The sequence below is a fragment of the Oncorhynchus gorbuscha genome, linkage group LG20 (genome assembly GCF_021184085.1).
Source record: "Oncorhynchus gorbuscha isolate QuinsamMale2020 ecotype Even-year linkage group LG20, OgorEven_v1.0, whole genome shotgun sequence".
Lineage (NCBI taxonomy): Eukaryota > Metazoa > Chordata > Actinopteri > Salmoniformes > Salmonidae > Oncorhynchus > Oncorhynchus gorbuscha.
Genome location: NC_060192.1, coordinates 10,680,670 through 10,706,171, shown reverse-complemented (window position 1 = coordinate 10,706,171; position 25,502 = coordinate 10,680,670). Strand labels below are relative to the sequence as shown.

At 42.8% G+C, this 25,502-nt stretch overlaps 1 protein-coding gene across 1 annotated transcript in view; it reads left to right on the top strand.

Annotated features, from left to right (window-relative positions):
- The window catches only part of LOC124006986 (epidermal growth factor-like protein 7), a 28,091-nt gene extending 3,421 nt beyond the window's left edge, over positions 1 to 24,670 (top strand). Inside the window, exons 2-9 of the mRNA XM_046317205.1 lie at positions 9,376 to 9,639; positions 10,513 to 10,638; positions 18,459 to 18,571; positions 18,657 to 18,752; positions 18,848 to 19,069; positions 22,371 to 22,429; positions 22,766 to 22,928; positions 23,194 to 24,670. Of these exons, the coding sequence (XP_046173161.1) occupies positions 9,560 to 9,639; positions 10,513 to 10,638; positions 18,459 to 18,571; positions 18,657 to 18,752; positions 18,848 to 19,069; positions 22,371 to 22,429; positions 22,766 to 22,928; positions 23,194 to 23,213 (879 nt within the window). The 5' untranslated portion in view covers positions 9,376 to 9,559 and the 3' untranslated portion in view covers positions 23,214 to 24,670. The remainder of the gene's footprint in view (positions 1 to 9,375; positions 9,640 to 10,512; positions 10,639 to 18,458; positions 18,572 to 18,656; positions 18,753 to 18,847; positions 19,070 to 22,370; positions 22,430 to 22,765; positions 22,929 to 23,193) is intronic.
- The last annotated feature ends 832 nt before the right edge of the window (positions 24,671 to 25,502 follow it).

The following is a 25,502-nucleotide window of genomic DNA, read 5'->3' as shown; positions in this document are numbered from 1 at the left end:
CAACCTACATGTGTATTTTGGGGCTCCATCCAGCAGGGAGATACACAGACGTTATCAGTCAGAGTCAAGGGCTTTGAATTGCTGTAGGATTCTGCCAGTTTCAAATCCCCACCTCATGCACTCACACACACATCCCCAGGGTTAGTGACATCAACCTCTTAAATCATCCATTTAGGAAGGTAGAGGTGTGTGCTCTTCACCCTACAACTCACTCACTTTTTTCACTGTACCTGGAAACGGCAGTAAATGTTTGTGCTGCCCTTGTCCTCCCCACCGTTCCACTACCATCCCCTCTCTCCCCTCTGAGGAGAGACCCTCAGACACAGTGGTGATAGTCTGTCTTCCCGCCCAGCCCACCTCCATAGCCCCTCCTTTGGCCCGACCTTGGTAACCCCCTGACAGGCACATTGTGTAAGTTGATCCTACTGTCTGGTCTGTAGCCATTAGAGAGATATCCTCCCCTCTACACAGGGCTCCATAGAGCCTCGCCCCTTTTCAGACACACACTTAGACAGATAGACAGACAGACACAGCCTCCAGGTCTCCTCTGCACTCCACTGTCAAACACTATCATCATCTGTCTGTCTGTCAGCATAGACCTCATTGCACCCTCTCTAGCTGGGTGGGGTCACCTGGGGCTGGGACACAACCAGGATGAGAGAGGTGGAAGGGGGCACTGAGATATTGGGCTATATATGGGGGAAGGGAAAGTGTTTTTAATGGTATTCATTTCCTGGATGACTTTCCCATTTAGTTCTTTATCACCTGTGGAGTGGAGTGTCATTTTGAGTCTGTTGTACAGGTAGAGTGAACCCAGGCATTAGCTGCTTGGCTCAGTATATTTCTAGAGGGGATTATGTTTGTAAAAAATATTGTTTGGAAGTGCCAGAGTTGTGGATTCAATTCATTAATCCCCAAAATCACTCTTTGGCTTCCAAGCAAACAACTATTTCTTCAACCAGTGTGACACCCATTCTACCAATTTAAAGTCAGCAAAGATATATGCAGATATACAGTACCAGTCAACTTTGGACACACCTACTCACACCTACTCATTTGTCTTTATTTTTTTTAAATGTTCTACATTGTAGAATAATAGTGAAGACATCAAAACTATGAAATAACACATATGGAATCATGTATTAACCAAAGAAGTGTTAAACTAATAAAATAAAATAAAATATATTTGAGATTCTTAAAAATAGCCACCCTTTGCCTTGATGACAGCTTTGTACACGCTTGGCATTCTCTGCTCCACAACTTAACTATCTTCTTATACCAACCTTGTCACAAGACAACTGATTGGCTCAAACGCATTAAGAAGGAAAGAAATTTCACAAATTAACTTTTAACAAGGCACACCTGTTAATTGAAATGCATTCCAGGTGACTACCTCATGATGCTGGTTGAGAGAATGCCAAGAGTGTGCAAAGCTGTCATCAAGGCAAAGGGTGGCTACTTTGAATAATCTCAAATATAAAATATATTTTGATTTGGTAAACACTTTTTTGGTTACTACATTATTCCATATGTGTTATATTATAGTTTTGATGTCTTCACTATTATTCTTCAATGTAGAAAATAGTAAAAAATAATGAAAAACCCTTGAATGAGTAGGTGTATCCAAACTTTTGACTGGTACTGTATCTCGCCCAAAGAGGTTGTTACTGTATATGTCCTGTACTGTATTCCCTTTAGGGAGTGTGACTCAGACTATTAGAAGCAGTAACCAGTCTCAAAGACTTACATGACCTTCAATCTAATCATCAGCGTTACGGCCTGCCAGCAACAAGGCAAAGCTATGATAGCTGCACACCCTAAGGTCTTCTTTGATACTTCAGAATTTCATTGATCTACTCTAATGATAAGACACACACGCACACATGCACACGCGCGCCACGCACACATACACACGCGCGACACACACACACACACACACACACACACACACACACACACACACACACACACACACACACACACACACACACACACACACACACACACACACACACACACACACACAAGCCCCTGTCTCCCAAAGTGCCCCCCTGCAGAGCAGACTGGAGTTATTGACTATTCAGGGATTGTAACATACTCTGTTTCACGGATACATGGCTCTCTCGGGATATACTGTCTTTGACCATCCAGCTAGCTGGACAGGAATTATTAACTCTCAGGGAAGAAGAAAGGCGGGGGTGTATGTTTCATGGTTAACTACTCTTGGTGTGATTGTGATAACAAAAAGAAACTCAAGTCCTTTTGTTCTCCCGACCTAGAATACCTCACAATCAAATTCCAACCGTATTACCTCCCAAGAGAATTATCTTTGGTTATAGTCACAGCCGTGTATATTCCCCTTCAAGCCGATACCACGACTTGCCATCACCGGACTTTATGCAAACTGGAAAACACATATATTGTAGCTGGGGATTTTAACAAAGCAAATTTGAGGAAAACGCTACCGAAGTTCTACCAACACATTGGCTGTAGCCCTCGCTCTGAGAAAACAGACCACTGCTACTCAGCTTTTCGAAATGCGTACAAGGCCCTCCCCAGCCCTCTCTTTGGCAAATCTGATCACGACTCCATTTTGCTCCTCCCTTCCTATAGGCAGAAACTCAAACAGGAAGTACTCGTGCTAACGACTATTCCACGCTGGTCTGACCAATTGGAGTCCATGCTTGAAGATGGTTTTGATCACGCGGACTGGGATATGATCTGGGTAGCCTCTGAGCATAACATCAACGAATACATGGATACGAGTTTATCAGGAAGTGTATAGGAGATGTTGTACCCACTGTGACTTTTAAAACCTACCATAACCAAAAACTGTGAATAAATGGCAGCATTCACGCAAAACTGAAAGCGTGAACCACCGCATTTAAACATGTCAAGGTGACTGGGAATATGGCAGAATACAAACAGTGTAGTTATTCCCTCCGTAAGACAATCAACCAGGCAAACCGTCAGTATAGAGACTGAGTGGAGTCGCAATTCAACGGCTCAGACACGGGACTTATGTTGCAGTGTCTACAGGCAATCACGGACTACAAAGTGAATACCTGCCACATCGCGGACAAGGACTGTGGGCTCTCCTGCTCCATGGCCGACGTAAGATATTTAAGCGTGTTAACCCACGGCATCCCTAGCCGCGTCCTCAGAGCATGCTTCGGACCAGCTGGCTGGAGTGTTTACGGACATATTCAATCTCTCCCTGTCCCAGTCTGCTGTCCCCACTTGCTTCAAGATGTTCACCATTGTTCCTGTACCCAAGAAAGAAAACGTAACTGAATTAAATGACTATCACCCCGTATCACTGACTTCTGTCATCATGAATTGCTCTGAGAGGCTAGTTAAGGAACATATCACCTCTACCTTACCTGACAACCTAGACCCACTTCAATTTGCTTACCGCCCCACTAGATCCATAGACGATGCAATCGCCATTGCACTGCACACTTTCCTATCCCATTTGGACAATAGAAATACCTGTGTAAGAATGCAGTTAATTTACTATAGCTCAGCCTTCAACACAATAGTACCCTCCAAGCCTATCATTAAACTCGGGGCCCTGGGTCTGAACCCCGCCCTATGCAACTGTGTCCTGGACTTTCTGACGTGCCGCCCCCAGGTGGTGAAGGTAGGAAACAACACATCCACTTTGCTGATCCTCAACACAGGGGCCCCACAACGCTGCATGCTCAGCCCCCTCCTGTACTCCCTGTTCACCCATGACTGCGTGGCCACGCACGCCTCCAACTCAATCATCAAGTTTGCAGACGACACAAACAGTAGTAGGCCTGATTACCAACAATGACAAGACAGCCTACAGGGAGGAGGTGAAGAGGTGTGGTGCCAGGAAAATAACCTCTCACTCAATGTCGACAAAACAAAGGAGCTGATCGCCCCTATAACGACAGGACCACAGTGGAGCAGGTGGAAAGTTTCAAGTTCCTAGGCGTACACATCACTAACGATCTGAAGTAGTTCACCCACACGGACAGTGTGGTGAAGAAGGCGCTACAGCGCCTCTTCAACTTCAGGAGGCTGAAGAAATTTGGCTTGGCACCTAAAACCCTCATAAACCTTTACAGAAGCACAACTGACAACATAATGTCGATCTGTATCACTGCCTGGCACCGCCCGCAACCGCAGGGCTCTCCAGAGGGTAGGGGGTCTGCCCACACATCACCAGGGGAAAACTACCTGCCCTCCAGGACATCTACAGCACCCGATGTCACAGGAAAGCCAAAATCATCATCAAGGACAACAACCACCCGAGCCACTGCATGTTCACCCCACTATCATCTAGAAGGCAAGGTCCGTACAGGTGCATCAAAGCTGGGGCCGAGAGACTGAAAAACAGCTTCTATCTCAAGGCCATCAGACTGTTAAATAGCCATCACTAGCAGGCTTCCACCCGGTTACGTAACCCTGCAACGTAAAGTCTGCTGCCCTATATACATACAGTTGAAGTCGGAAGTTTACTTACACTTAGGTTGGAGTCATTTAAACAAATTTTTCAACCACTCCACAAATTTCTTATTAACAAACTATAGTTTTGGCAAGTCGGTTTAGATAACTACTTTGTGCATGACACAAGTAATTTTTCCAACAATTGTTTACAGACAGATTATTTCACTTATAATTCACTGTATCACAATTCCAGTGGGTCAGAAGATTACATACACTAAGTTGACTGTGCCTAGAAACGGCTAGGAAAATTATAGTAAATTATGTCATGGCTTTAGAAGCTTCTGATAGGCTAATTGACATCATTTGAGTCAATTGGAGGTGTACCTGTGGATGTATTTCAAGGCCTACTTTCAAACTCAGTGCCTCTTTGCTTGACATCATGGGAAAATCAAAAGAAATCAGCCAAGACCTCAGGAAAATAATTGTAGACCTCCACAAGTCTGGTTCATCCTTGGGAGCAATTTCCAAATGCATGAAGGTACCATGTTCATTTGTACAAACAATAGTACGCAAGTATAAATACCATGAGACCACGCAGCCGTTATACCGCTCAGGAAGGAGAGGCGTTCTGTCTCCTAGAGATGAACATACTTTGGTGCGAAAAGTGCAATTGAATCCCAGAACAACAGCAAAGGACCTTGTGAAGATGCTAGAGGAAACACATGCCAAAGTATCTATATCCACAGTAAAACGAGTCCTATATCGACATATATCAACAGTAAAAATAGTCCTATATCGTCCTATATCAACAAGGCTGCTCAGCAAGGAAGAAGCCACTGCTCCAAAACCACCATAAAAAGCCAGACTGGTTTGCAACTGCACATGGGGACAAAGATTCTACTTTTTGGAGAAATGTCCTCTGGTCTGATGAAACAAAAATAGAACCGTTTGGCTATAATGACCATCATTATGTTTGGAGGAAAGGGGGGAGGCTTGCAAGCCGAGGAACACCATCCCAACCATGAAGCATGGGGGTGGCAGCATCATGTTGCTTTGCTGCAGGAGGGACTGGTGCGCTTCACAAAATAGATGGCATCATGAGGATGGAAAATGATGGGGATATATTGAAGCAACATCTCAAAACATCAGTCAGGAAGTTAAAGGTTGGTCGCAGATGGGTCTTCCAAATGGACAATGACCCCAAGCATACTTCCAAAGTTGTGGCAAAATGTCTTAAGGACAACAAAGTCAAGGTATTGGAGTGGCCATCACAAATCCCTGACCTCAGTCCTATAGAAAATTTGTGGGCAGAACTGAAAAAGCGTGTGGGAGCAAGGAGGCCTAGGAACCTGACTCTGTTACACCAGCTCTGTCAGGAGGAATGGGCCAAAATTCACGCAACTTATTGTGGGAAGCTTGTGGAAGGAAACCCGAAATGTTTGACCCAAGTTAAACCATTTAAAGGCAATGCTACCAAATACTAATTGAGTGTATGTAAACGTCTGACCCACTGGGAATGTGATGAAAGAAATAAAAGCTGAAATAAATCATTCTCTGTACTATTATTCTGACATTTCACATCCTTAAAATAAAGTGGTGATCCTAAGTGATCTAAGACAGGGTATTTTTACTACGATTAAAGATCAGGAATTGTGAAAAACTGAGATTAAATGTAGTTGGCTAAGGTGTATGTAAACTTCCAACTTCAACTGTAAACTTTAAATCAATGGCCACTTTAATAATGGGACACTAGTCACTTTAATAATGTTTACATATTTTTGCTTTACTCATCTCATATGTATATACTGTATTCTATTATGCTGCATCTAACAATTCACAACAAAACACACAATAAACACAACCCTAAAAGTAAAAGAATGGAATTAAGGAATACATAAATATTAGGATGAGCAATGTCTCCGACATTGAGCAAAAGTAGTGCACGATATAGGAAACAGGGAGCCATTTGGGATGCAGTGTAAGGCTGGAAGTGCCGCTAAGCCCTGAGACAACAGTCACCGTATCCGACATGGCTCATCCTAATTTATGTATTTCTTAATTCCATTCTTTTACTTTTAGGGTTGTGTTTATTGTGTGTTTTTGTTGTGAATTGTTAGACATTACTGCACTGTTGGAGCTCCAAACACAAGCATTTCGCTACAACCGCAATAACATCTGCTAATCTGTATGTGACCAATATGATTTGATTTGATTTGATACTCTGCCATAGCTGTGGCGATTTGTGAATGAACACAGGCTGAGTAAGGTTTGCCTGTCGGTTCTCTGGGCGTGGAGCCAGTAGAGGATCAGAGAGACATGCACACTGTCAGCCAGGGCTTAGCGGCACTTCCAGCCTTACTCTACATCCCAAATGGCTCCTTGTTCCCTATATAGTGCACTACTTTTGCCCATGGCTCATAGGTTTGTCGTAAAAAGTGGTGCACTGTATAGAGAATATTTGGGACGCAGGCTACCTCATTGTTACCTGTCAGGCTAGCTGCTAGCCCAAGCCCAAGGCTAAGAGCAACCCTTCAGGGTAACATTAGTATAATGCTATAGGCTAGAAGAAAACCCAAGGCCCCTGCCTATACGATCAACTCCTGGTTAACTGTAGTGCCATCGTACTACTCTCTTAGAGGCTAAATCATCTTTCAGAGTCAGAGTACCCCCTTCTCTTCATGATGGTTAACCAAACTCCTGCTTTTGCTCTCCATACATCTAATCGGAGTAAGGGAGCAAGGAAGAGAGTATGGGCCAGAGCTGGAGGGAGATCTATCTTCACTTTATGTTCTGAGAGACGACTCAGTGTGAGTTCAGCCCTGCCTCACACAGGATGTATGTGTTTGTGTGTGTGTGTGGGTTGGTTCGTGCTTATGTTTGTATGTGTGTACATGTTGCCTTGGTGAGGGTGTGGGTCAATAGACAATATAACAGAGCTATAAAAATGTACTAGGTAATGTGGGGGTTAATGCACCCATGGCACCCATGATGCCACTACCCATGATGCCACCTCTCTCCCTGTGGCCCTGGCTGTGGTGTGGCGTGACTGATAAACGGTCCTCTAATTAACGGTCCTCATCATTCTGCGACCGTAGGGGTCCAGCGCCAGTCTACATAATGGGAGTTAGCAGGGAACATTAACATTAACCCAGCAGAGAGAAAGGTCAATGTTTATACACAGACACAGACAAAGACGCAAGCGCACACACACACACACATACACACAACCTACCGCCTTGAGCATCCGACAAACAATCTAGCTCAGACGCAGTGCATAACGCACAAACATGGCTCATAGCATCTTTACAGTTAGTCGTGAACTGTATTCTGAGTGGAGGGGGTATAGTAACCAAAGTGCTAAATCTGATTACTGTACCCCATACTGCTACCTATCGTCTGGACTCCTTCACTTTTACGACCGCCATGTTTAAAAACAAACCACCAAGGAAGCACACTCAAATCTATTTTAACCAATGCTCGGGGGGGGGGGTCATTATACATCAATAACTGGGTTGATTACGTTAAGCTTTTCAAGATGAGGGGCTCTGTCGTTCATACAAATAGCTGTGGTAGGGAGACTAGAGTCACGTAACAAACAGAAGAGAACATACATAGCTACATGTTATGAATACAGTGAAAATATGACCTGTTGTGAATGTTGAACGAGTCATTTGAAGTCAAGTGAAATTAATTTCAGTGCTGCTATGTTAATCACTGCCACATTTTTTTATAGTACAGTGGAGAGAGTCTTTACTGTTCCTCTGAGTCTCTGACTTTACCTCTCTCTCTCTTTCTTTCTCTCCTTCTTTCTCTGCGTGTGCGTGCGTGCGTGTGTGTGTTTGTGTGTGTGCTTGTACAACCCCATTCCATTACAACGTTATAATGTAGTAACAGAGCCATACCCTTCACTGCAGATTTAAACTTTGCACAGTATTACAACAGTATGTGTATCAGCTGTTTTAACACAGAGTTTTAAATTGTCCACGTTCTGTCCACATTACACTGTCACTCCAGAACTTTATTTGAGGTGCAAAGTCAAGCAGTAAGTCTGTAACTTCTCAACGTGCTCAACCCTACCTGCCCTTTTAAGCTAATTGTTTATGACTAAGCTGTGTAGGAGGGTTGAAATCTGGACTTTGAGACTGTTTAATGTCCTCTATCCGGATGTTTGACTGCAGCACTTCATCTAATGGTCTCTAATGCTTTCTAACTCAGGGTAGCTCGGGGTAAAGCTCTTGAGATTTGGAGGAGTGAGAGGGGAGAAGGAGGAGGGTGGCTTTAGTGTTCTCGCTGACACGACACAGCTAAACAGCATGACAAGTGTTCATTGGTCAGATTGAGTCTATCTCAAGTGGCCCATATGCTTCTATAGAGGTACAGTATGTTTGCTTGGAATGGTGTGGGAACTGAACTGAACTGTTTTTAGGAGATGGATTGCCATGAATTTCACATGGGATCACAGGCGGAGTGTTCCAAAAACACGCTTTCATGTGATCACGCGATCTTATGTGAAGTTAATGTGTTAACGTGACGTGTGAAGAAACGTGGTAACGTGGAACTACACGTGGAAACGTGATCACGTGAAATCGTGTTTTTGGAGCACTTCACTTGTGCTCATTTCACATGAAACATTGTGATTTTCCCACATGTGAAATCATGTGGTTTTTCCGTAAGTGTGTGTTTGCGTATGTCTGTGGGGGTAACACGGAAGTCTTCCATATGAGATATGAGAGTGGAGAAGTAAGCTGGTCGTGTCTCTGAACGTATTTCTAACATGGTTTCTTTCAAATGTGCAAAATGTTACTATGACCAACTGGGGTTCAAACTAGTCTTCTGTGCATCACAAGTGGAGCGGGAACATGAAGTGGAAATGCATGAAAAAAAAAGTGAGCAGTTACTCTTCTCTTTCTAACACCTAACCTCTGTGTTTGTCTCTCTCTCTCTGTGTCGCTACAGGTAGCTGGCATCATCCTCCTGGAGATCAACAGAAGGAGCCGTAACATCAGAGAGAGAGGAAGCCCTACCACAGCCATTCTCCCCTCCTCCCCCCCATCCTCCCTTCTTCTCCCATCAGACTGACAGAGAGAGAGAGAGAGAGAGTGAGGAAAAGAGTGAGGGAACGTGGGAAAAAAGGGGAGACATGTACCAAACACTCCTCCTCTCTTCCTCTCTCTTCCTCCTCCATGTCGCGGCCACTCCACAGTTCCACGGTCATCACGGGTAACCGCTCCCTCATTCCACTTCTTGTGCTTGTTATTGGCTGTCACTCATTGGTCGGTCAGCCTTGGTCCTTGGGACGGCTCGGCTACATGGGTGGCTAGCTTCAGTTACAGACTAGCCACTTACTTAATTGGGAGCTATTTATTTTAAAAGGTTATTTGCTTCTCTTGACATTCTCACCCTGAGTAAATGTGTACTGGTTGGCCAGATAACAGTTCTTAGATTATTAGATTTAGGTCAACTCTGAGGAGATGCAGGTTCTATTTTTGAGGTCTCAGTTGATTTTTATAGAGACCAAAACAGAATTAGAGCCCTCACGAGAGGTCAATGGGCGATGAAAGGTTAGAGGTGACTCTCAACTCTGACACCTTCAGTGGCAATTACATCGGCCAATCAGCATCAATTACATGTCAGCTAACCTCCACTGACTAATAGAGACCTCAAGGTCACGTACTCAATTGAGAGTTAAAATGCTTGATGGACTGTTTAGTTTCCAGACTGGTTAAGAGACCACATAGACTGGTTCAGATACCATATAGTAAGGTTGAAACCCAGTCTTAATTAAATTGTCCCCTGATGCAGCACAATCTATAGGTGAATGCTTCAGAGGTAATAGTATAAGTGGTGTAATTTCCCATTTAAACCATGAAGATTCCTGTCAGTAATTTAACTACCAACATGATGTAAATGGTTCATTTGATGTCAAATAATTATGATTATGATGAATTGTATGACTTGATGTGTAGCTAGCTGTTAAACTGATACAGTGACAGCTTGATTTAACAACAGACAGAGTCGTCATATGTCCCAAAGAATACCTCTCCAGTGTGTGTGGTCTCACCTATGTGTTCCTACGTGTGTGTGCGATTTAAGGAGGAGAGTGTGTGGCAGAGATGTCCGTCACAGCAGTGTAGTCAAGATGACAGAGTCGTTCGTCCAGCCCGTTCACAAGCCCTACATCACCCTGTGTCAGGGGCACCGCTTCTGCAGCACCTACAAGTAAGAGACATAGCCATGACTGTCATGATCACGATCACTGTTACTATCGCTGTCACTGCAAACATGGTAGCTGACTCTATAGCCACCCCTATCTGTCATATCTTTAATCTGAGCCTAGAGGAAAGTCTTTGTCCTCAGGCCTGCAGGGAAGCCAAAATAATTCCGCTACCCAAGAGTGGTAAAAGCGGCCTTTACTGGTTCTAACAGCAGACCTATAAGCTTGTAGCCAGCTCTTAGCAAACTGTTGGGAAAAAATTGTGTTTGACCAAATACAATGCTATTTCTCTATAAATAAATTACCAACGGACTTTAAGCTTGCTCATAGAGAAGGGCACTCAACACATACTGCACTGACACAAATGACTGATGGTTGGTTGAAAGTGTGGTTGGTTGACAATATGGTTGGTTGATAATAAGAAGATTGTGGGAGCTGTACTTTTAGATTTCAGTGCAGCCTTTGGTATTATTGACTATAACCTGTTGTTGAAAGAACGTTTGCATTATGGCTTTTCAACCTCTGCCATATTGTGGATTCAGAGCAATCTATCAAAGAGAACTCAAAGGGTTATCTTTAATGGAAGCTTCTCTAATGTCAAACATGTAAAGTGTGGTGTACCACAGGGCAGCTCTCTACGCACTCTATTTTCTATTTTTACCAATGACCTGCCGTTGGCATTAAACAAAGCATGTGTGTCCATGTATGCTGATGATTCAACCATATACACATCACCAACCACAGCTAATGAAGTCACTGAAACCCTTAACAAAGAGTTATAGTTGTTTTGGAATGGGTGGCCAGTAATAAACTGGTCCTGAACATCTCTAAAACTAAGAGCATTGTATTTGGTACAAAGCCTTCCCTAAGTTCTAGACCTCAGCTGAATCTGGTAATGAATGGTGTGGCTGTTGAAGATACTAAATTACTTGGTGTTTCCTTAGATTGTAAACTGTCATGGTCAAAACATATAGATACCAATGGTAGTAAAGATGGGGAGAGGTCTGTCCATAATAAAGAAATACTCTGCTTTTTTCAACACCACACTCCAAAAAGCAAGTCCTGCAGGCTCTAGTCTTCTCTTGATTACTGTCCAGCTGTGTGGTTGAGAGCTGCAAGGAAAGACCTAGTTAACCTGCAGCTGGCCCAGAACAGAGCGGCACATCTTGCTCTTCATTGTAATCAGAGGGCTGATATAAATACCATGCAAGCCAGTCTCTCTTGGCTAAGAGTTGAGGAGAGACTGGCTGCATCACTTCTTTTTATAAGAAACATTAATGTGTTGAAAATCCCAAATTGTTTGCATAGTCAGTTTACACACAGCTCATACACACAGACACCACACCAGACATGCCACCAGGGTTTTGTTTTACAGCCCCCAATTCCAGAACAAATTCAAGAAAGTGTACAGTATCATATAGAGCCGATATTGCATGGAACTGCGTTCCATCTCATATTGCTCAAATAAACACCAAACTTTGTTTCAAAACAGATAAAGCAACACCTCACGACACAACGCTTTCTTCCATATTTGACCTAGATAGTTTGTGTGTATGCATTGATAAGTAGGCTACGTGTGCCTTTCATTTTTTTAAATGTAGTTCTGTCCTTGAGCTGTTTTTGTTTATTAATGTTCTGTATTGTCATGTTTCATGTTTTGTGTTCTGTTGCTTTTGCAACAGCTAATGGGGGATCCTAATAAAATACCAAAATACCAATACCCAATCTTATCATAATACCATGCTAATGCCACCACAAGGTCCATATCACTTCCCATTCAACTCTGCCCAAACTGCCAATACATAACCTATTAACTCTGCACGAGCAAGGGGCAACGTCTGGTCTTCTCCCAGCTGTACCATATTTAGAATTGGGTCTATACAGTCTTGCCTCAGCCAACCTCATGCAACACATTATTCTCTGAGACAGATGCTACAGTTTATACAATATTATTCAATGTTTATTTGTTAGTTGGGCTACACTCTAAAGAAGGTAAAGGGCTCCTAATGTGTTTTGACTGAGAGTTGATGAGCAGAGTAAAGGAGCCTTACCCATCTCATTCTCTGATTTCCTCTCTCTCGCTCTCTCTCTCGCTCTCTCTTTCTTGTTTTCTCTCGCTCTCTCTCTCTCTCCCCACATGAACAAATACTAGTCTACTATATAATACCACAGTTAACTGTAGTATACTCTAGAATACTATACTACACACTGTATTATCCCTCGATCATGTGTCGTACTTACTATATAATTGTGTAGTATCATGTAAATAGTAAATACTAGTAAATAGTAAATACTACGGTATACTACAGACTACGGTTGCACATTTTGGGGTATATTCAGAGGTGGAAACTTTCTGTGAGAATTAACGGGTATATATGGGAATTAATGGAAATATATGCAAATGTATATTAATAACATTTAAATGTAGATGTTTTTTGTATTGGATATATTTACTATATCATATGGAGACAGAAACATAAACCTTGTACCTTAACATAAGTAGACATACTTACAAATTATTATATCCTTCCAATAGAAATTTAAAAAACAATTTAGTTATGAATTTAACTTTTTAATTGAGTTTACTCTTCACATGGAATGATTTCACTGAACAACAAAATAAAGGGAATATTGAATGATCCCCAATGATCCATCTCCCAAAAACATTTTCAACATACATCTCTAAAATTATAGTCTAGAAACTAAAGCTTTGGTTGTCTTCCTCTCAGGCTTCCATGTCTTCTCTCTGGACCTCCTCAATGTCCACCTCTTGAACATCAGACTCTGAGGCCCCATCTTCACTGTCACTTTCCAACCTTGTTGAGGATGGCTCGTTGTCAGGCTCAAAAAGCCTCAAATTTGCCCGGATGATCACCAATATTTCAACCCTTGTATTGGTCAGCCTGTTGCGTGCTTTGGTGTGTGTGTTCCCAAACAAGGAGCAGTTGCGCTCTGAGGCGGCTGATGTTGGTGGGATTTGGAGGATGATGGAGGCAACAGGGGAAAGAGCCTCAGATCCACAAAGTCCTTTCCACCAGGTGGCTGATGAAATATGCACGACTGCCATATTGCCTCTCCATCCCAAAGCCCTCGCTTGGAAGTGTACTTTGCCAGACTGCCAAGAACCTTGCCCTCATCCAGGCCAAGGTGGTGAGACACGGTAGTGATGACACCATTGGCCTTGTGGATCTCTGCACCAGACAGGATGCTTTTGCCAGCATACTTGGGGTCCAACATGTACGCTGCAGCGTGTATGGGCTTCAGGCAGAAGTCTTCACACTCTTTGATGTATTTCAGAACTGCAGTTTCCTCTGCTTGGAGCAACAGTGAAGTGGGCAGGGCAGTACGGTTTTCTTCTCTTACATCTGTAAGCAGAGTCTGAACATCAGACAGGATGGCATTGTCTCCCTCAATCCGTGCCATGGCAGGCTGCTTTACCACTCTCTCCCAAAATACATCATCCAGGAGGATCCTCTTGATGGGGCTGTCCATATCGGCAGACTGTGATATGGCCATTTCTTGCAGAGACTCCTTCCCCTTCAGGAGACTGTCAAACATGATGACAACACCACCCCAATTGGTGTTGCGTGGCAGCTTCAATATGATGCTATTATTCTTCTCACTTTGCTTGGTGAGGTAGATTGCTGCTATAACTTGATGACCCTTCACATACCTAACCATTTCCTTGGCTTTCTTGAAGAGTGTATCCATTGTTTTCAGTGCCATGATGTCCTTGAGGAGTAGATTCAATGCATGAGCAGCACGGGTGTGATGTGTGATGTGAGGGTAGGACTCCTCCACTTTAGACCAAGCAGCCTTCATGTTCGCAGCATTGCAATAGGTAAGCAACAGTGCAAATACCTTCTGTGGTCCAAGGTCATTGATGAATGCCTTCAGCTCATCTGCAATGTAGAGTTTATGCAATGTAGCTCATCTGCAATGTCGGTGTGTCTGTCCCTTGTGTCTGTGCTCTTATAGAATACTCGTTGAGGGCTGGAGATGATGTAGTTAATTATTCCTTGCCTACGAACATTTCGACCACCCATCAGAGATGATTGCAATACAGTCTGCTTTCTCTAGGATTTGCTTGACCTTAACTTGCGCTCTGTTGAACTTTGCATCCAGCAAATGAGTAGATAAATGTCATGTCTGGTTGGAGGGGTGTATGCTGGGCGAAGAACATTCAGATATCTCTTCCAATATACATTGCCTGTGAGCATCAGAGGTGAACCAGTTGCATACACAGCTCGAGACATTCATCAGCATTTCTATGACTACGTTCCTCCATTGAGTCAAATAAACTTCTGATTCCAGGAGGACCATGAGCTGTTGCTATCGAAACTGTGTCTGATTCATCATTTTCACCTCAAATAGAAGTAGAGGGACTTTTGTCAGAGGTTGCTTATGGTGAACACTGAGGGAACTTTATGCACCTGGCCAGATGATTCTGCATCTTTGTTGCATTCTTCACATAAGATTTGGCACAGTATTTGCAAATGTACACAGCTTTTCCTTCTACAATAGCTGCAGTGAAATGTCTCCACACACCAGATAGTGGCCGTGGCATTTTCCTGTAAAGATTAAGGACAAAATTAGTTTTTTTTTTAAATATACATTTCCACGTACAGATAAATGGTTAAGCAGTTAGATTTAAACAACTCCTTTATAAAAATAAATGTTTTAAAATGAATCAAGTGAATTAAAACTCCTCAGTTAGCAGGCTCAAGAAAGCTAAGACCCACATGGTAACATAAATTAACTAGCAGAAATTGTTAACATGTTAGAAATTATTTAAGCACACTTTGCTGTAGGCTACTAGTTAACAAAAGATCATGTATGTCATATAAAATACATTCACCTCACCCAGTATTTGTAATCCAAAGCATTAAGTCCTTGGCTCAGTGTAGTAGTGTGGGCTCAATAGCATCTTGTTAGTGTGCAAGATCTTGAGAATCAGCTGTACATGTGTTGGAAGAGTGCAGTGCACATGTGATAGAAGAATGCACAGTGCATGCAGAGGGTTGCAATTCCATTGAATTAGGGATAGTTTAACCAAAATATGCCACAAGACCTAGAATTGCCTTATGTATCCCACAAAAAAAAAGTTCACTGTTATAAACATACTTTTTAAAATTAATTTAAGCAAAATTCCCGCACTTAACTTCCCATGGGAAAATTTCCGGAAAACGTCCACAACTTTACTGGAAAGTTTCCGACCCTTTGCAACCCTACTACAGACCACAAAAACACTGCAGTAAATACTACAGTAATATCCGCAAAAACACTAGTAAATACGACAGTCCGCAAATATTATGCTATATACTTTTTGTATGTATTTTTAACTACAATATTTATATTATATCAAACTGTAAATACTACAGTAATGTCCACAAAAATAGTACAGTGAATAATGCAGTAAAGTCCTCAAATACACTACAATGAATAGTATAGTATTTATACCATAGTACACTATAGTATTATTATATATTATATTATTATATTAATATAGTATTGTTTCATGTGTGATCACTCTCTTATATCATATACTCTTACACAGAAGTGGGTCATGTCACATATTTTGGTGGAATCCAAATATCAAGCACTTTGTATAACTATGTGAAATGACCAGCCAGCCCACAGAGCCCACTGCTGTGTTTATCTTGGGCAACCTCTCCCTCCGTACGTATGCACTCTTTCTTTCGTTCTTTCTTTCACTCTTTCACTATATTTCTCTCTCTTTCTCACTCTCCCATTCCCTTGTTCTCTCTCTTTCTCTCTTCATGCACAGTAATGTGCCCACATTAAAAAATACTATACTGTGATTTAAATACTAAAGTATTCACTGTAGTGTTTTTGCTGACTTTAATGAAGTATTCACTGTAGAGTTGTACTTTACTGTAGTATTCACTGTAGTGTTTTCGCGTACTAAAATCAGCAAAAACACTATGGTGAATAATGTCGTATTTACTGTAGTATACAGTATTATACTGTAGTATTTACAGTTAAATATAGTATGAATACTGTAGTAAAGTCAGAATGTAGTATATACTATATTAACTAATATAGTGTTTTTGCGGATTGTAGTATACTGTAGTATTTACTGTAGTGTTTTTGCAGACTGTAGTATAATGTAGTATTTACTGAAGTGTTTATTCAGACGTTACTGTAGTATTTACTGTATCATTTTTGTTTTATTATATTTGACATAGAAGTGGAGACTTTCTCTTTCAAGAAACCTACTTGAGAAATACTATTCCATTACCGGTAGATAGGTAGGTTCAGCTCTTTTCTATATACTGTAGGAAATACAATATAGTCTATACTTGGCATATAGGTTTCTCACTTATGGGGGGCATTTGGGGGAGGGGAATAGGCAGGGTATATGCAAATAAATACTGTAGTATTTTCTCAAATTAAAAAATATAGTGTTTTTGCAGACTGTAGAATTTACTATACGTTTTTTTACAGACAATGCTGCAATATTTGCTGTGGTATAGTCTTGTACAGTATACTACAACATTCTATAGTAAGCACTACACATGATGTGGGTGGGCAATGCAGCAGATCTCTCATAGCCAACAACTATAATTATAAACTTTCCTTCCAACCATGAGGCTGTTATGAATTAATGTGTTTGAGTCATCTTTTGTGAGGCAATTGTTCTCCTTTCCTCCCTCTTTCCCCCTCCTCCCCTCTCTCCCTCTCTGATGTCTGTGCCCGCACACTGAGAACAATGCCAGAAAACATTTCAGCACATTTCAGTGAAACAGCTCAACCCAGGACTGGCTTGGTCCAGGCTGGGAAGACTGAATCTGCAATAGGTAAGCAGCTTGGTTTGAAGAAATCAACTGTGGGAGCAATTATTAGGAAATGGAAGACAAATGGAAGACAAAGAATGCTGAGTTGCATCCAAAGAACACCATACCTACTGTGAAGAATGGGGGTGGAAACATCATGCTTTGGGGCTGTTTTTCTACAAAGGGACCAGGACGAGTGATCCGTGTAAAGGAAAGAATGAATGGGGCCATGTATCGTGAGAGTTTGAGTGAAAACCTCCTTCCATCAGCAAGAGCATTGAAGATTAAACGTGGCTGGGTCTTTCAGCATGACAATTATCCCAAACACACTGCCCGGGCAATGAAGGAATGGCTTCGTAAGAAGCATTTCAAGGTCCTGGAGTGCCTAGCCAGTCTCCAGCTCTCAACCCCATAGAAAATCTTTGGAGGGAGTTGAAAGTCCGTGTTGCCCAGCAACAGCCCCCAAACATCACTGCTCTAGAGGAGATCTGCATGGAGGAATGGGCCAAAATACCAGCAACAGTGTGTGAAAACCTTGTGAAGACTTACAGAAAACGTTTGACCTCTGTCATTGCCAACAAAGGGTATATAACAAAGTATTGAGATAAACTTTTGTTATTGACCAAATACTTATTTTCCACCATAAATTGCAAATAAATTAATTAAGAATCCTACAATGTCTGTCATAGTTGAAGTGTACCTATGATGAAAACTACAGGCCTCTCATCTTTTTAAGTGGGAGAACTTGCACAATTGGTGGCTGACTAAATAATTTTTTTCCACATACTCCACATACTGTCCACATACTCTTGGTCATGCAGTGGTACATTCTTCTCTGCTTACATGGAGAAAACTCTAGGAGCTCATCACACACAACGTTTACAGATAGGGGAATCTGACTAAATGCTACTCTACAGTGTAACAGACCAGTCTCAATTTCTCAGGATCATTATTCACCCCTAACTGACTCTATGTCGGCAGCACAGACCCTGTATAACCTCTCACTCTCTTTTGTGTGTTTTCTTCAGGACAGTGTACAGGGTGGCCTACCGTCAGGTGACCAGAGTGCCGCCATTCTCACACTCTTATCCAGAATGCTGCCCGGGCTGGCGACAACTCCACTCACACAACTGTAACCAAGGTAACGGCGGCTGACGCTCTCCTAGCATCCCATATGTCGTGTGTGTGTGTTTGTTTCTTATGCTATTTCTCTCTGTCCTAACCAGCGGTGTGTGTCCAGTCCTGTATGAACGGAGGAACGTGTTTAAGACCCAACCACTGTGCCTGTCCTCTGGGCTGGATAGGACGACACTGCCAAACAGGTACACGCATACACACACCTACACACTCACACACTAATGCTAGCACACTTAAATAAACAACATCGTCGGTGACTCTCCCTGCCTCTCTCAATCAGATGTGGATGAGTGCAGTGAGCAGCAGCCCTGTTCTCATAAGTGTGTGAACATGGCAGGCAGCTACCGGTGTGTTTGTAGAGAGGGCTACAGGCTGGCAAGGGACAGACACTCTTGTGAGAGCCTTCCTCCTCCTCCTCCTACACCTCCTGCCCCTCCCGCCTCTCCCACCCGCCCTGGCCAGGCAGCAGCAAACGATTACAGACCCCCCTCCAGTGATACAGGTACACCTACCTCCTCTCACTATTCATCCACAGGCATAGTAATCAATCGTGTGTGTGTGTGTGTGTGTGTGTGTGTGTGTGTGTGTGTGTGTGTGTGTGTGTGTGTGTGTGTGTGTGTGTGTGTGTGTGTGTGTGTGTGTGTGTGTGTGTGTGTGTGTGTGTGTGTGTGTGTGTGTGTGTGTGTGTGTGTGTGTGTGTTGTGTGTGTGTTTCAGCAGAGCTTCCAATGGGAGTGAAGAGGAGACAGGACAATAGCCAGGCTCGCTGTCCATTATTACTTTTGGTACGCGCTATGCCGATCTCAACTCGTACCGTGAGTAATAATGCACTGCGACTGGTACAAACTGCAAGTGGACCACAGGCGCACAACAACCAAGTGTGTTCATGTACAGTTTGGTATGACCAGATGAACCATGCTGATAACTGCTGTTTCAACATAGATTGATGTAGACTTATCTTCCTTATCCTTTGCTTAGGAAAACGTCCCACGTTTACAGAACTTTCGTTTAGTATTGAGTGCTTCTCTCCCGCACTTTCACACACTCAAGCTTTTCTCTAAACTGCTGCATATCACTCGGACAAAAAGGAAACCACGTTTCCTTTCACAGTAAAGTCATACCGCCTAAAAAAAAATAATCACAACAACTGTGATGGAAACAGGTTTCGGTACAATTTTATAAATACCGACAGATCATTTGTTTCGTTCGACATGGTGAGACTTTTTTGATCTCGCATAATAAAATGTACTATGCGAGAAATGGCGGCGAAACGCCTTCAAGGCGCAGATATTGATATAATAACCATCATATTGAAGTAAACTTGGAGTAACATGATGATATGCTGTGTGGTCCTCCCACTACGACTCGGGAAAGCATGCAGATTATTAGGCGACAGATGAAATAAGTTATGAACTTCACAGGGTGGTGAATGTGCAAGGTGAAGAGCTTGTTGCTCCTTTCCAATAAATATTGAGGCTCTTATTCTGGTGATATGATGATCGATGCTTGACAAATAAAAATGATTCTCTCTACCGGCACTGTATCTGAGAGCTGTTGATTAGAGCACATGTACCAAGACCAGAGTTGCACATATGCAATTTAACACTACGGTTTTTGTGACAAAACTATTGGTAGAGTGGAAAAAGCATTTTGTGTACACTATGTCGTCACGCACTGATTTCTATCCGGAACAAATCAGTTTGGTGAGAAAATGTGCATATTTTCTTTATGCAGATTTAGAACATTTGCATGAAAATCTGTAGCCAATTGGATGGAAACCTAGCTATAGATGTGCTTTGTTTGGCGTAACATAGCAACGAGCTAAAATAACCTCTTGTCTAGAAGTGTCTGGACAATACATGAGGAAATTCCCTTTCCTCTCCTCTGTGGAGTATGATTAACATACCGTACACTCAACCTCTCAAAAGACTAATCATGTCCCCCCTTTTCCTCTGTCTAGACCAGTGTTTCCCAACTCCGGTCCTTGAGGACCCAAACAACAGTACATATTTTTGTTGTGGCCCCGACAAGCACACCTGATTCAACTAATCATAAAGCCCTTGATAAGATGAATCAGATGTTTTTGTCCAGGGCTACAACAATAAAAATGTGTGCTGTTGGGGGTACTCGAGGACCGAAGTTGGGAAACACTGGTCTAGATGGAGGGGAGATATACAGGAAAGGTTGTCTTTCATGTGTTAAACACACTTAAAGACATAAAAACTGGTAGTACCGTACATAAAGTAGAAGTGGCAGCGTTGCCAAACCAATAACCTCTTTCTCCTAACCGCTTTCAGTCCATCTGTATTTGTGTCCAGAGGAAAGGAAAATGTGGTTAGGACCAAATTCACACAAGATGGCTCTTCTCAGCTAAACTTAGACAGGCTGTTCACCCCCCTGACTGTGGCTGAGGATGAGTGTGTGTGTGTGTGTGTGTGTGTGTGTGTGTGTGTGTGTGTGTGTGTGTGTGTGTGTGTGTGTGTGTGTGTGTGTGTGTGTGTGTGTGTGTGTGTGTGTGTGTGTGTGTGTGTGTGTGTGTGTGTGTGTGTGTGTGTGTGTGTGTGTGTGTGTGTGTGTGGATGGATGAATAGGGGTTAGGGAGATCTTTTGCTTAATCAGCACAAAGTGAGAAAAACAGCAGGAAAAAAACATATGACAGATCTCTGTACTTGGTGAAAGTGACGTGGGTGAGGGGAAATTAGTTGGGGGAATGTGTGCAGGCTCAGTACAGAAGTGTTCTCCTTGGCCAACCGAGTGCAAGGCCAGCAGGCAGTCGCAGCAGCAACATCAGTGTTGTGGTTAATGGCCCTATTATATCCTTTAACTGTTCATATCCAGGCTGACGTCTGATGTTGATGAAGATCACAGAGATAAACATGGGAATAAATGCCCTGCTCAGACCGTAGCAGCTCTCGTCTGACCCCCTCCTCCTCCCCCATTTCTGGATCCTTTTTTCTTCCTTCTCTCTCCCTCTTCTTGGCTGGGACTAGCACTCTCATTCCAGCTCCATCAACCTCGTCTGCTGGGGGTCATCGCTCCCCCCCGTCCTCTTGTCTCAATAATAGGCCACATCTGGGAGAGATAAAACTGTTCTCAGTTTGACCCTAGCTCCAAGACGCGGGTTCCTACCCCAGCTCTGAACCCCTAGCTCTGGGGACCTGTCGTGTGGAGCAGGGGGACACTTGGTGACTGGTTGGACTCCAGCCCAGCTCACCCCTCCTTGTCCTGTAACCGATAGGACGACACATGTTTAGAGAATTCATGATGGACTGTTTGTCTGTTCATAGTGCCCTCTATGTCAGTTATATGGTGTGTGTCTGTCATTTTCCCATATTCTCAGACTCTTATGCAGACTAATTTATGGATTTGTCACCGGCTTCACCCAAAGAACTGAATTCCCCAGCCAGCTTGTGGTTCTTCGGTTCTCTTCCCGTTTGTTTCATAGCTCTGCTTATGAATCACTCTGTAGCAGGATTAGAGCAAGATGCTAGAGGCAATATCTATCTCAAAGACATGTCACAAGTCTGATAGAATAGGAAGGATTAACCATTACACACTTTCCCCCTCTGTTGAACCTCTCTGTAAGCTAACCCTCCCGGGTCATATTCTGTAGGTTTCATCGTATCAAAACGTTTGGCAACAGAAAAGGAAAATTCTTATCGGAAAAGTCCAGGCAGTAACCCCTCGTCTTCAAAATGTTTTCTCTCTATAAGCAACTTTGGTGTGCGATTGGAGGGTGTTTTAGATCGTGGTGATCCACATTCTATATTCATGTGTGTGTGTGTGTTTGTGTGTTGTCTACAGGTGGAAGGGTCACAGAGGAGGTACAGAGCCTGAAGAACAGAGTAGAGCTGCTCGAGCAGGTACAACTGCACTCCTCTACCATCACATGAACATACACACACTGTCGTGAACGGTGTACACACTGGTGTAAAGTCCCCATTTTAACCATTGCAAATGCCGCTCTAGCATCCACCACTCACCTTGACCCAGCCCTGGTAATATCAAATACCACTCACAATATAATCATGAACCTTTGTTAAACGACAGAGAACACACACTCACAAAACCCAGCATTCTTTGAAACAGTAGACTGGTAGTGACCTTTTAAAAGCCTTTATGAATTTTTCATTAGAATACATGTTGCTAATGCTCTGTGGATGACAGTAGAATTGAATCTCTCTCCCCCTTCCCTCCAGAAGCTCCAGTTGGTCCTAGCCCCCTTCACCAGTCTGTTCCCCATGTCGCTGGACGAGGGCATGTCTGACAAGACCAGCTTCCTGTCTCACTCCTTTCAGCAGCTGGACCGCATCGACTCGCTCAGCGAACAAATCGGCTTCCTCGAGGAACGCCTCGGTACCTGTGAGTGGATAAACACAGTTAAAAATGTATTTTCGTTGTACTTCTCTTGTTGGACAGGACAAATTGGCCATATAGAGGCTTGAAGTGGATGTGAAATTATTTGTTTGACTATAGATAGTAACACCCCACTGGGCACACACTGGTTAAATCAATGTCGTTCCCACGTCTTTTCAATGAAATTACGTTGAACCAAAGTGAACTAAACATTGAATTGGCATATGTGCCCAGTGGGACTGATTTTTCCACTTTTCTGTCCTCACTACAGGTTCCTGCCAGGAAAATTAGACACAGAACATGACTGGGTGAAAACCAACCAGACATCTCCACAGTCTGAATCCACAACACAATAACAATAGGAATGGAATGTTTGCCCCAGCCCAGGGATATGGTAGGAGGAAGAAAGTTAGCAGAACATAGGCCTACTCAACGTTTGTGCATTCATGTTCATGTACCAGCCCAAAGACTTGCTCTCGAGAACCCAAGGTATTAACAAGACATTCTGCCTTATCTCAAGGGTTCTCAGCTATAAACACTAGTTACCGGTAGCACCATGTGAACTACAATCTCAACGCTGTTTTAACATTTAGAAACGTCCATAATCATCGCTTCCGATACGGTTTCTGAAACCTAGAAAACGTATCTTTCATATCAGCGGGAATGAATCTTTCAAATAAAAAAGATACTTACTGAAACAGGTTTGCCCAGATCCTTACGTCTGTGTGCCTCCAGCCTTCAAACTACACTTCCTCCCCAGTTACGCTTACACACAGGTTTTCGAACACACTCTAGATAGCTAGTTAGCACAGGTGGTCGTCTCTGTCCACCATCTGTCTTCCGCAAACAAGCGCTGCAACATGGAGATATGGCTGTGTGCATGGGAACACTCACCCTAACCATATAAAAGGTGTGTAGTAATTTAACCTTTTTGGTTTTTTTACAATTATTTCTCGCTGATATGAAAGATCCTTATGTTTCCCAAACCGTACCACAAGCGATGTGCGTTAACATTCAGAACGAGGCTCTTAACAAGAACGGGGCTCTAACAAAGCTCCCCTGGCCAGAAGATACCGCCATGAATAGACGCTAAAAGTAGTTTGTGTGTATGTTTCAGGGTTCATTGAGTGGCGCAGCAGTCTAAGGCACTGCATCACTACAGATCCGGGTTCGAGTCCTATAGGGCGGCGCACAATTGGCCCTGCGTCGTCTGTGTTAGGGGAGGGTTTGACCGGGGTAGGCTGTCATTGTAATTACAAATTTGTTCTTAACTGACTTGCCTAGTTAAATAAAAGTTAAAATAAATGAGCTAGCCAAAGACTAGCTCTATGATGGGCAAACCTGTCATGTGCTGAGTCTCTTTTCTCTCCCAACAGCATGATTTCATGTCTTTACATTGCTGTTCTACCAAAAGATATAGAATAGCGTAACATCAGTACCTGTGGCAGGGTTACTGGGGCCTCGTTCTCCCATTACCACATTACTGGACAATCTGAGAGTCTAAGGTCAAACAGCCATTTTGACTATGATGTATCTGGTTTCCGTGTCTTAGGTTCACATCAGTGCAGCTGGTTTCACTGTCAGAGCCCCCATGGTGGGTCTCGCATGGACATCTGTATTTATCTATTTAAGTTATAATTCCTTGTGCTTATCTCAGAGCTACAATAGACAGTTGGCTTTTTTCAAATCTTTTTTTTTTTTTTTTACATAGCTTTGTACCTTTTGTAATAAAATGGATCAATTAAAAATGTCTAGTAGAGGATTTATTGTGTGCGAATTTAGATTTTGTTAAATGTGAAGCCACTTGGAAGAAAAGTAACTATACAGATCAATATCTCATTATGACCACTCAAACACAAATCCACATATTAAACAAAAATATAAACACAACATGGAAGTGTTGGTCCTGTTTCATGAGCTGAAATAAGATCCCAGAAATGTCCATATGCACAAAAAGCTTATTTCTCATAATTTGTGCACAAATTTGTTTACATCCCTGTTAGTGAGCAGTTCTCCTTTGCCAATATAATCAATCCACCTGACAGTTTTTCATCTCAAGAAGCTGATTAAACAGGATGATCATTACACAGGTGCACCTTGTGCTGGGAACAATAAAAGGCCACTCTAAAATGTGCAGTTTGATCACACAACACCACAGATGTGTTAAGTTGAGGTAGCATGCAATTGGCATGCTGACTGCAGGGATGTCCACCAGAGCTGTTGCAAGGGAATTTAATGTTAATTTGTCTACCATAAGTCACCTCCAATGTCATTTTAGAAAATGTTGCAGTACGTCCAATGTTGCAGGACCTTCATCTGGATTCTTCACCTGCTGGATCGTCTGAGACCAGCCACCCCGACAGGTGATGAAACGGAGGAGTATTTCTGCCCACAAAACCATTGTGGGAAAGAAAACGAATTTTGATTGGCTGGGCCTGGCTCCCTAGTGTGTGGGCCTGGCCCCCAATCCATAGATTAGGGCCTCATGAATGTATTTCAATTGACTGATTTCCTTATATGAACTAACTCGATAAAATGTTGCATTTATATTTTTCTGAACAAAAATATAGTTCCAATGTC